The following is a 12,847-nucleotide window of genomic DNA, read 5'->3' as shown; positions in this document are numbered from 1 at the left end:
ATGAAGGAGTCAGACCACAACCTGAGGTGCAGAGGAAGGCAGAAGGCCCCTAACTGCTCCTCAGTGACATACAGGCATGAGCAGAAGGCCAAAAACAGGAAAAGTTTCATGCCTTTCAAATGAATACTGAAATAGCACAAAACCACCAAACTACTCTGCTCCTTTGGCTTCATAATGAACAAGGAAATGAGGATGCTACGGATTAGTGAGGAGAGGAAAAAGAATGTTAGAGAGAAACCTGAGGCACCGAAGATGAAAAAGATAAGAAGCAGAACATTATGGGGTGAGAGTGGAATCCCGTCTGTGTAAAATTAAGGGGCAGACATTCGTACTGGGGGGTATATGTAGGCATGTACCCACATAAAAAGGTGTCGAAGGAGACACAATGACTGTTGTCAGAGGCCACCTATGGAGAGTGGGACTGAGGTGGACATAGGACAGGAAGGAGAAAAGATGACTTTCACCTTCCTATTTTATATACCTCAGTATTATTTTAATTTTTAATAACAGGCTTATATTATTCCTAGAATAAAAGCACACTGACAGCCAGCCTATTTTTCAGGGGTACTCTTTTCGGTCTGGCAAATGGTGAGGTGGGGACTACAAGTCACACACCAGTGATCAAGCCACGCAGGGCCTTCAACACCTCCAGAGCCTACTGCAAAGTCGTTCTGTCTCCCCAGGGAGTGTCAACCGTGGCCATTCCCAAACATTCTGTTCCATCTAAGAGAGATTGCCCCCCTTCTCCACAGTCCTGGATCTGAGTCCTCTGGGCCAACCTAGATTTCAGGGAGGCACAGCCTGTAACTGATACATGATGTAAACAGTCCCCGGCAGGAGCTCTGCTATCACTGAGGGTACAAGATCATCTGGAAATGTGGACTGCTTCAATTTCACAAGTGGAGGGAGGCTCTCAATGGAGTTACTTTGCTCAATCTCTCAAACCACCCTTAGGAAATAGCAAGGATTACAGTTCTAAGGAGACAAGAGGAAGATCTCCGCCCCCCGCCCCCCCATGGCTCCTCCCCACGCCCGGCCATCATGATTACCTGCGGTACAGATGTGGCAGGATGAGTGTGGGGCCCAAGCGATGCCATTGACACACGCTCGGTGGTTGTTCAGCCTGGCGACAGGTGTACAGGGAACTCGGACATCCAGAATCACTACCTGCAGAAATAACAAGTAAACGGCGCAGGTACTTCAGGGTGTAACAGGAAAACAAACAAGACACCACAAAAGAAAAAATAATTCTAAAGCACAACGTCTTGGTTTGTGGATTTAAAGACCATTAGAGGCAGAGGGTCTTGGGCCCAAAGGCAGCTACAGGATTGAGGAAAAAGAAAACAAAGACACAGGCAGTTTATAGTCTCTATCTTAAGCAATGTAGGGCCTTTATGTTTTTTATTTTTAAAGATTTTATTTATTTATTTGACAGAGACACAGCGAGAGAGGGAACACAAGCAGGGGGAATGGGAGAGGGAGAAGCAGGCTTCCCGCCGAGCAGGGAGCCCGATGCGGGGCTCGATCCCAGGACCCTAGGATCATGACCTGAGCCGAAGGCAGACGCTTAACGACTGAGCCACCCAGGCGCCCCAATGTAGGGCCTTTAGACTGGTAAGGAAGGGAAGAAGCAGGAGTAGGTAACATGAGTTTGGATAATCCACCAAGTCCTATTCAGTGCGTGTGCTAAGAATTCCATGCATGCTCTGCTGGACAGAATGAGAGGCCTCTCCCCACAACCCCCAAAGCAGAATTTGAAATGTAAGAAGTCTGAGGTACCGGCTTCCCCAAAAGTTAATCACTGCATCATCTCGACGCACACTTTACTGCTTTTATTAAGTAATGGGCTATGAAGAGTTGTCATTTCCATGTATGTTTGCTAAAACTGGAAGAATCTGTCCAGACCACAGAAGAGGAAAACTGCCTGTTTCTTTACTCAGCACCGTAAGCACATATGATTTGGTTTGCTTTTTAGACACTGCTTTTATTGGCTCCAACTCCAATGCTCCAGTATTAAAAGTTCTTAGCACACAGTCCTTGTTTTAGATCAGGCTTTCTCAATCCTAGCGCTACTGACATTTTGGATCGGATCATTCTTGGGGTTGGGGGGCGCTCTTGCATGCACTGCAGGATGTTTAGCAGGACCCCTGGCATCTGCCCATGAGATACCGGTAGCACTGCTGCCTGCCAAGTTGGGGCAATCCAAAATGTCCCCAGACATTTCCAAAGCTCCACTGGAGAGAAAACTGCCACCAGCCGAGAACCACTCTGCTAGCTAGCCTCAGTGGTGCCACAGTTAGGTGGCCAGGCCTATGGCAGCCCAGAGCAGGGTACTCACCTCCATTCCATCCATGGCCATGGTGGCCAGGTAGTTAGGGTCCTGCTTGTTCCAGCAGAGGCGAAGCAGTGGGTGATGCTGTGGGTCTTCATAAATGATGGTGCTGTGTTCTAGATGACGGAGGTCAAACATCCGCACCGAGCCATCAGCGCCCACGGAGGCAAACATGTCCCTGCCACCCCCAGCCCGACTAAACGCAATATCATAGACCTGTGGGTGAATAAGAAGCTTCAGTCAGATTCAGATCCGGGACCTTCTTTCCCTGTAGCAGGGAACCCTACTATCCCCAGTTCCCCTAAACGCCATCATGACACAGAAGGAGGTCAATAAAGCCAAACGATATCTGTGAGTTCTGGCGCCTGAGACCTCTAACCTCGGTGACTTTCTGCTATACAAACTGGCTGGCTTCTTCCTGCATTCTTGCTTTCTGAGTCTGTTTCCTCCAACCCTCGTGATAAGACAAAGAGCATAAACCCTGCTGAGCAACAGAGCACAGGGCGGAGTTTTCTGTGTGCTGTCAGCCAATGGCTGTCCTCGGCCACACTACAAAATTGAGACATTTATTTCCCTGGCCTTGATGGCTTTCATTTGTGTGTGATCAGAGACAGATCCATGCCCACATTAAGGCCACTGATTTGAGAGGTGGAGGCAGCCCTCCTGTGAACCAGCAGCCAAGCGGGTTCTGCTGTGAAACCCGGACCTGAAACTCATTTTCTTTTCTTTTTTTTTTTTTTTTTTAATTTATTTGACAGAGAGATAGAGAAAGAGTACAAGTAGGCAGAGAGGCAGGCAGAGGGGGAGGGAGAAGCATGCTCTCCACTGAGCAGGGAGCCCGACATGGGGCTCGATCCCAAGACCCTGGGATCATGACCTGAGCTGAAGGTAGTGGCTTAACCGACTGAGCCACCCAGGCACCCCTTCAAGAAAAAAGAGCAGTTTTGAATCATGGGACACTCAGGTGTTCCTGTCTTCACAAAGAGGTTCAGGATCACTCTCCTGTCCTAGGACATGCTCTATTTCTTCTCCTAGTTGGTTTGTATTCATAAGTGAATCAATTTAGGTTTTGAATCATTGTTTTCTGCATTTATTACTTGCTGCAAACATTGCACACCACTAATACCTATGAGAAAACAAGGGCAGAGAGCAACAGAGAGCTTCAGAGAAAAAAAAGCAACAAAGAGAGACAGACAAAGCCAGAGCCAGAGTGGAAAGAGAGAAAAACTGAAAAACCAATTCCAAGGATCTCCTGGGGTCAAGGATAGTAACAGCTGACTTCTGGGGAGACATGAGTGGCATCTCTCACTAAATACCATGACTCCAGCCTTCTTGAGGTTCTGCTTACTAAGGGACATTGCCAAAGAAGCATCTATTTCTATTCGAGCTCATAAATTCCTTTTTCTCTGGCTGACTACGAAATTACACTTCTCTTTCTATGGTAGGAATTAGGAGTGGTACAAAAGCAAACCCGGCCGGTCATCACAAGGAGGCCTGACAGATCACGGCTCTGACCAGCACTGTCCACCCATGTCAGGGCAAGGGTATGTTTACAAGATGTGTTCCCCACGAGCTGGCTCCCAGGAATCCCAGGGACAGGGACACCTCGGCTGCCCCGCTAAGCGCTCAGGTGCCCCAGGCAATGCGGCCGAGCATGTCAAGCTCTCTGAGCTCTTTCCTCTTTCTCCACCTAAGCATTTCCTCCTAAACCTAGGGAAGGTGACAACTCCTGGGTAGACACTCCCCTCCTCCACACCCAGCCCTGCGGCAGGGAGCAACAAGAAAGAGCTTCCAAACAAGTCTCCACCTTGACAAAGAGGTGGATTGAGGAAAAGCAAAGGTCTAGGAGGTGTCGCTGCTTCTCTGAGAGCCACCCTCCCAGGTCTGTTTCTTCAAGGCCGGGGTGCTGGTTAAGATCCATCCCTGGCCCTTGCCCTAGGGAGAAGCTAAGGTATTTCTCATCCCCTCTCTCTGTTCCCTCAGTGTCTCTGGCAATGGCTGTGTCCCCTCCGTGGTTTTAGCTTTTGCCAGGGAGACCCAGCCCCTGGGCTCCAGGAACCCTGTCTCCTCCCTTCGCCCCTCTGGCCTACAGGCAGTAACAGCTTCCTGTGTCTCCTATTCTCCACCTTACCTCGCTGTTGCCAGTGTGGCCTCCCAGCTTCACCATCGTCTTTGTGAGCAATGCCCCCTAGGTTAAATCCCAAGTTTAAATATTTATAGTAGTTCTAGTCTTCTGGGTTGGACCCTGACAGAGAAAAGCAAACTAGGTTGTCACAGAACTAAAATGTAGCAACCTGTTCCACTTGATGTCAAGAGGGTTTCCAGAAGTTCCTTACTGGTCCTCTGTAGGACAAACTCTTCCTTTGCCCCTTAGCCTAGCAGCAGCCAAGTCTGGCAGTCTTGTAACAGAGCTTACCCTGAGGAGCGCAGAAAGCGAAAGGCCAGCCCCTTACTAAGAGTGATAACCTGGTCACCATCTTCCCATTCTGAGGACAACCTCAAGTGTCTGACCTGAGGTCAAGGCATTCTTTATATCTGGACTAATACTCCTCGCTGAGCAGGGTAAGGGAGAAAAGAAAAGGAAACACGACCCACAGGAAATCAAGAGTACAAGAGGCATGCAGCAGCTCTGGGAGGAAAAAATTTATGACTGGTTTCCAAAAGCTCTCCTCAGAAGAATGCTTTGATCAAAACACAATCACAAATAGCTCCCCTCGGCTTTTCCAATAAACATAGGAGAAACATCACCATGAAAATAAACCATGTTCCATTCTAGACTGTATTAAAAGTATTAAGGAACATACTAGAATTTCATAAAACAAGTTGAGAGAAAAAAATGATGATTTAAGTTTGTCTGCCAAGAAATTTTCCCTCTTCCTGGTTTCCCCCCATTTCCCTCTCCTCCAAAAAGTAAATATATTTCAAGATAAGTGTTATTTTTTAATTCCATCAGGTCCAATAAGAGCGTTCATTATTACAAAACAGCAACCTCTGGCACAAAAACTATACATGTAGATTAAGTTGTTTACGTAGGCCAAAAAAAACCCACGTTAGTTTACAACAGTGTTGTTTCTCACTATTGGGACACACTACTATTTTCAATTTCAACAAGACATCAGCATTATGATTTTTCACATACTCTGCACAATAGTGAGAGGATGGTCTGACCTCGAACTGAAGGCACAGAAAGCAGCTAAGGAAAGCAGAAAGAGGAACAGCATCATTACCTCCTTGTCATGCGCGATCAGCTGGGTCTTCACATGACCAGACACAAGATTCACTCGCCCCAACACCTGCCCTGTCTCCAGCCCCCAGATGGTACAAGTCGTATCAATGCTGGAGGTACCTGGAAACAACCAGTGCACGTCAGTGGCTGACAGGAGTGAGGCTTCCCCCTTGTGTCTACTGCTCTGTGTAGCCCAGGAGGCGACATGCCATAGATACTTGCTAGCCAGCAAGAGTCAAGTATTCAATCCCTACCCCAGGACCTTGGACTCTGCTGACTGGAGAGACAAGATATATACACATGGGAAGCTCAGCTCCACATGAGGAATTAATAACCACATTCCATATTTAGCCTCTTTCCCTCTGGCCCATTTTAGGCTGATGCATGGACCTCAGGCCCGGTGTTAAATCTGAGGAAATGTATCTTTGCTTCTTCAAACTGGAATACGCACCCCTTCACTCCCTTACCTAACAGATAAGGATCCACCTCATTCCAGTCAAAGGAGGTTAGAGGAGCACAGAAATCTGAGTTCTTGTTATTGTTTAGCAAACATTCCAGCCGGGTTTCTGTTTCACCAACCTGAAGGAACAGTAATTTTTAAAAATCAGCCAGTCTTATCTTCACAGAAAACCTTTAAAAGCTCCGATTAGACAATATATTACTAAACAGAAGACATAGGGGAAAACCATTTTTATCATAGAGTAATAAAAGCCAGAGGAACTCCCTGAATGCTACTTCTTTCCAAGCTTTCTCCTCTGCCCCGCTTTGTTTTTCCAAATGTTCACCCCTAGATTCTCCTAGAGGAGAGATCTTCTCACCTTGCCCGACCCAGAACCTCTGAATCCTGCCTGGCTGGGCACTACACCTCCAGGCTAGGAGAGATGCTGCTGCTGCTGGGCTCAGCTAAGAGAGGAGGGGAGGATCCACAATCCACTCACATACTTCACTGGAATCAGTGGCCCGGTATTTTGTTTTTAATTCACTCAAAAATATCTCGGCTATATACAGAGTAAGAAGCCTCAAGCATCCCCACCTCCCACTCCACCCCCTTCTCTTCATTTCATCAGGTTAACCGAGCCTCCCAAGTTCCAGAGCCGACTGTGGCCTGACCGCAAGAGGACTTCAAGGAATCTTGGCAGATTTACCAGGGAATCTGGTGAGTCAAACGAGGTCATTCCAGATCCACTACCATTTGTTTCTTCTGGGCTACAATGACACTCACTGCCTCCAACCCCATTCAGTTCTGTGACTCCACGCTGCTTAGTAACAGCCAACACAGAGAAAGCCCGTTGGTCTGGCTCCTAATTGAGCACCTGCTTACCCTCCACACACGGAGATAGTCACCACTTGTCGCCAGTAGGTCTGGATAGACGCCTTTTGTGTCGGGGATCCACATGAGCTTTGTAGTGGGGTACGGATGGTCAAAAGTGTTTCGGCAAATAAACTCCGAACTCTCTTCATCTAAACCAACAAGCTGAACCTGTAACACAACCAAATTGAGCCAGGTAAACATTTGTTTTTCTGGAGCAGTATCAAATACATCAGATCCTTCCCCCTACCTCCTAACACATTGGCTAGTAACATGCTTACACATAAGCATGTGTCAAAGGAGCATTCAAGAAACCAAACCACTGGGGCACCCGGGTGGCTCAGTTGGTTAAGTGTCCAACTCTGGATTTTGGCTCAGGTCATGATCTCAGTCAGGGTTGTGAGATCGAGCCCTGCATCCGGCTCTGCGTTGGACCTGGAGCCTGCTTAAGATTCTCTCCCTCTCCTTCTGCCCCTCCCTCTACCCTTCCCCCCAAAAAGAACCCAAACCCACTGTAACTGGCAAAAAAAAGTGATTGCCATCGATGGCAAAGTTCCCTGGTTTCCAGCCACTTTTTCTTAGAATTGATTTGGACCAATATTAACTTCCATTCTTTTCTGTCAAACTCCATCTGGCTCAATGAGAAAATCCACTCAGTATACAGTTGTTTATGAACTTCTACCAACTGGAAGATGGAATGGGGAATTTTTGGTAAAGATCCAAAATAAGTGGGTAAGCACCAACCACACAGCAGAAAAACAGAATTCCTTCTACTGTTGCCTAACTTCAGGCTCAGATACCAGTATCCTCCTTTTTTTTTTTTTAAACAATTTAGGTACAGTTGCATGCAATAAAACTCACTTTAAGTGTACAGTTCAATGATTTAGAATGTATACATTTGCAAAGGTATACAGTTGGGAAACCTCTCATGATAATTAAGATATAGAACATTTCTATTACCCCAAAAAGTTCTCTTGGGCTCCTTACCCCTAGCCCCAAGCAACCACTGATCTGTACTTTTGGCTTTTCTGGGATACCATACAAATGGAATCATATGGTTATGAGTCTTGTGACTGGCTACTTTTAGCACAATGCTCCTGAGATTCATCCACATTACTGGGTGTATCAGTAGTGTCTCCTCTTTCATTGCTGAAAACATTGCATTATGTGGAAACACTGTAATTTATGTCCATTTACCAGCTGATGAACTTTTAGGTTATTTCTAGTTTGGGACCATTATAAATATTGCTACGAATATTTATGCCTAAGTTTTTCTTGGACAAGCTTTCATTTCTCTTGGGTAGACAACTAAGAGTAGAACTGCTGGGTCATGCTGTAAATGTAGGTTTAACTGGATTCAAAAACAAACGGCCAACTGTTCCCTAAAGTGGCTGTGTCCTTCTGCATTCCCACTAGCAATAGAGAAGAGGTCCACACCCTCCACATCCCTGTCAGCACTTGGTATTGCCTGCTTAAAAAAAAAAAAAATCATTCTAACAGGTGTATAGCAATACTTTAATTTGCATTTCCCTACTAACTAATGATACTGTGTATCTTTTCATGTGCTTATTTGCTATCCCTATTTATTCTCCACTGAAGCCTGTTCAGGTATTTTGTCCTTTTTTAAAAAAAAAAAAAGACTTGGTTTTTTAGACTCAGAAAAATTGCGCAGAAAGTAGTGTTCCCATATACCTTCTGCCCCTACATGTGTACACCACCTCCACTATCAAAACACCTGCACCAAAGTGGTACATTTGTGCAACTGACGAACCTACATTGACACATCATCACCCAAAGTCTACAGTTTACATTCGAGTTCGCCCTTTGTGTTGTACGATCAGAATCACACAGAATAGTTTCACTTCATTCTTTTTTTTTTTTTTTAAGATTTTATTTGACAGAGCGAGACACAGTGAGAGAGGGAACACAAGCAGGGGGAGCAGGGGAGCAGGAGAGGGAGAAGCAGGCTTCCCAAGGAGCAGGGAGCCCGATGGGGGGCTCGATCCCAGGACCCTGGGATCATGACCTGAGCCGAAGGCAGACGCTCAACAACTGAGCCACCCAGGCGCCCTATGTTTCACTTCATTCTTTACCAGGTTGTTTTCTTATTTATTGAGTTTTGAGAGTTCTTTGCATATTTTGGATACAAGCCCCCAGTTATGTGTTTTGCAACTATCTTTTCATAGTCTACAGCTGTTCTATCATTTTCTTTCAGTGTTTTTTGAAGAACAGAGATTTTATTTATTTTTAAAAGTTTTATTTATTTAAGTAATCTCTACACCCAACATAGGTCTTGAATTCACAACCCCAAGATTTAGAGTCACACATGCTCTACAGACTGAGAGAGCCAGGTGCCCCAAAAAACAGAAATAAATTTTGATGATGTCAGTTTATCGTTTCTTTTTTTAACTCATGGTTTTTGTGTCCTTGCTAGGAATTCTTTGCCCCACCCACAGGCCACAAATTTTTCTTATGTTTTCTTCTAAAAGTTTTATAGTTTTAGGCTTTACATTTAGGCCTATGATCCATTTCAAGTTAATTGCTTTATATGATGTCAAGTATGAATCAAGGTTCGCTTTTTTTTTTTTAAAGATTTTATTTATTTATTTGAGAGAGAGAGAGAGCATGAGGGGGGAGGGTCAGAGGGAGAAGTAGACTTCCCGCCGAGCAGGGAGCCTGATGTGGGACTCGATCCCGGGACTCCAGGATCATGACCTGAGCTGAAGGCAGTCGCTTAACCAACTGAGCCACCCAGGAGCCCAAGGTTCGCTTTTTTAATATATGAATGTCTGACTGTCCCAGCATCATTTGATAAAAACTATCCTTTCTCCTTTGAATTACTTTGGCCGCTTTGTTGAAAATCAATTGACTGTGTATTTGTGCATCTATTTCTGGACTCTCTATTCTGCCCTATTGATCTATATGCCTATCCATTTACCAGCACTACATTGTCTTGATTATAGCAGTTTTCCAGTGAAGTCCTGAAATCAGATGGTGTGAGTTCTTCAACTTTGTTGTTCTTTTTCAGAATGATTTAGCTATTCCATATATTTGCTTTTCTGTGTAAATTTTAGAACCAGCTTGCTAAATTCTAAAAAAGCCTGCTAAGATTTGGCTTGGGATTGTGTTGCATCTATAAATCAGTTTGGAAAAACTGCTTTCTTAACAATAATGAGTTGTCTAGCCCATAAACAGCATATTTCTCATTTAGGCTTTAATTTCTCTCAGCAGTGTTTTAAAGTTTTCAATGTACCAGTCTTGCATTTTTTTCATTAACTTTATTCCTAAGTATTTTTTATCCTATTACAAATGAAATTGTTTTAAAAATTCCATTTCCAACTGCTTACTGCCACTACATGGAATTGACTTGATCATTAATCTTGAATCCTGTATCTTTGGTTAATTAGTTATTAGTTTTAGTAGCTTTTTTGGTAGATTCCTAAGGATTTTTCTATGTATATTTATAAATCTTGCCATCCATGTCTGACTTTTAAAAACCTGATGATGACTAAATCTAAATATTCATTTTTATGGAACACCTACAGGCTTTCAAAAATAAAAAAATATAATGTGTTAGGGGAGATGATGTATGAAGATGTAAAATGAGAAAAAACCCACTTTCCTAAAACACAGTAACACTGCCCTAAGACAGCAATAAAAGTGATACCACAGGTAATACATGATAAGCTGCTTATTTATAACACAGATAACTGGTAATAGTTTAGAAGAAAGAGCAATAGCTCAAAGGGGGCAAGTGAGGGAAAGTAGAGATTGGATTTGAGCAGTCTTCAAAAGTGTGTGGAAAGGTTCTGGGGAGGCAAAGAACAAAGGGAATTCACCCCAGGCAGATGGGAGAGAAGGAACAAATCAATGTACTAAGGGGACAAACTAAATGACCCAAACCAAATGGCAGCAAGAAAACCCGTTTGAGAGACCATCTGAGAAAGCAGTGCAGATGGGGCTGGGTACAGAGCCCCGAAAGCAAACTGAGGACCTAGGTGGGCTTTCCCCTGTGAAGGTGTCTGAGAAGGGGCAGGAGGACTATGAGGCCTTGGAAGTAAGAGTATGAGGCGTGGTAATGCTGGACAGCACTGTCTGCCGGGCAGGGGCTCAGCCCAGGGACCCACAGGAAAACTGGAAAAGGTTAAGAGCCTATGGTGACAGGCAGTGAGAATGACAAGGGACAACCAGAGATGATCACAAGAGGGATTTTGACCGAATGAACAGTTCTCTGAGAATTTAAAATGCGGACCTTTGCAGAAAATAATACATAAAGAAGGAAGATTCTAGATGGAACAGGGAAAACTGGCATCAACTGTGGTGGGGGAGGGAGGAACAAACAGAGGAGAGGTTAAATTTTTGGGCTCATTGGGCAAAACAAAGAATAAGCCTCTCATATAGATTTTGAGCCAGATATTTCATTCATGTACTTATTCAATGAATTGTAATGTGCGGCTACTAGGTGCCAGGCACTGTTCTAAGTGCTGGGGATACAGGAGCAAGCGCAAGAGACAAAATCTCCCTAACCACGCAGATAACACTGTGAGGTTAAACTAGAGAAAACACTATACTCCCTTTTAAAAGCTACCTTTCAAGTCATCAGAGATTTCACCCCAACCCTGAAATATCAGATCCCGGGGCGCCTGGGTGGCTCAGTCGTTAAGCGTCTGCCTTCGGCTCAGGTCATAGTCCCAGGGTCCTGGGATCAAGCCCCACACTGGGCTCCCTGCTCAGCGGGAAGCCTGCTACTCCCTGTCCCACTCCCCCTGCTTGTGTTCCCTCTCTCGCTGTGTCTCTGTCAAATAAATAAATAAAATCTTAAAAAAAAAAAAGAAAGAAATATCAGATCCTGTGAGCATTTGCCACTTAGGATCCTCTTAACCAGACATTCAAGGCTCTTCACCACCCGGCCCTAGCCTATCTTACTTCCACTCTTATTTATCTAGTCACTGCTTCTCATCTTTTTCAGGTTCCTTTCCTTACACTGCCCTCTATGCTTGTAAAACCCTCCTACCTCCTTTCCAACAACCTAAATCCCACCCAATTTTAATACAGCACAGTGGCATTAGGAAGCCAGGGCCCCTTACTTACCACTTGCTAGCTGTAGGACCTTGGACATGTTACTTAACTTTGCTAAACTGGTTTTCCAATCTGTAAAGTGAAGACGTTCACAGTACCTACCTCAGAGTTCTTTGCAACACTCTCTGTATATAAACACCCTTTGTATGTAAATTGCTTAGGCTAATGTATACTCGTACTCAGAGTGTTGAGCTTTTAATATTACTACTATGCCTCACCTCCTTCATAAACCATCTGTAGTCTTCCTGGTACAGGGATCTTTCTGTACTGATCTGTACCATCCATTTGATGACCAACCCCTAACTACCAAATGAAAGTACTTACATTACTGTCTTCTGCTATTTCACTTAGCAAATGCCTTAAAAACAGGCCCTGTCTTACTTCTGCTTGTACTGTAGACAGCAGTGGTCTCCAAATCTGGGCATCAAATTTACCTGGAGTGCTCTACACATTCCTGGGGCACCCAGCTCTAGCCCAAGATTCTTTATTTATTTATTTAAATAAACATATAATTTATTATTTGTTTCAGGGGCACAGGTCTGTGATTCATCAGTCTTACACAATTCACAGCGCTCACCATAGCACATACCCTCCCCAATGTCCATCACCCAGCCACCCCATCCCTCCCACCCCGCTCCACTACAGCAACCCTCAGTTTGTTTCCTGAGATTAAGAGTCTCTTATGGTTTGTCTCCCTCTCTGGTTTCGTCTTGTTTCATTTTTCCCTCCCTTCCTCTATGATCCTCTGTCTTATTTCTCAAATTCCACATCAGTGAGATCATATGATAGATGTTTCTCTGATCAACTTATTTCACTTAGCATAATACCCTCTAGTTCCATCCACGTCGTTGCAAATGGCAAGATTTCATTTTTTTTTTTGATCTAGCCCAAGATTCTGATT

At 44.6% G+C, this 12,847-nt stretch overlaps 1 protein-coding gene across 2 annotated transcripts in view; it reads right to left on the bottom strand.

Annotated features, from left to right (window-relative positions):
• Positions 1-12,847, bottom strand: part of DCAF7 (DDB1 and CUL4 associated factor 7) — a 32,030-nt gene that overhangs the window by 6,276 nt on the left and 12,907 nt on the right. For both annotated transcript variants that reach the window (XR_004302417.1, XM_032429515.1), the window contains exons 2-6: positions 6,880-7,038; positions 6,026-6,137; positions 5,560-5,678; positions 2,339-2,548; positions 1,050-1,167 (exon numbers count right to left, since the gene is read on the bottom strand). Coding sequence is in view for 1 of the 2 variants with exons in the window: in XM_032429515.1 (XP_032285406.1) it covers positions 1,050-1,167; positions 2,339-2,548; positions 5,560-5,678; positions 6,026-6,137; positions 6,880-7,038 (718 nt within the window). In the remaining variant the exon portion in view is untranslated. The remainder of the gene's footprint in view (positions 1-1,049; positions 1,168-2,338; positions 2,549-5,559; positions 5,679-6,025; positions 6,138-6,879; positions 7,039-12,847) is intronic.

Source organism: Phoca vitulina, unplaced genomic scaffold, assembly GCF_004348235.1.
Source record: "Phoca vitulina isolate PV1807 unplaced genomic scaffold, GSC_HSeal_1.0 scaffold41, whole genome shotgun sequence".
Lineage (NCBI taxonomy): Eukaryota > Metazoa > Chordata > Mammalia > Carnivora > Phocidae > Phoca > Phoca vitulina.
The sequence above is the reverse complement of the archived record's forward strand: the minus strand, read 5'-3'. Positions and strand labels throughout refer to the sequence as shown.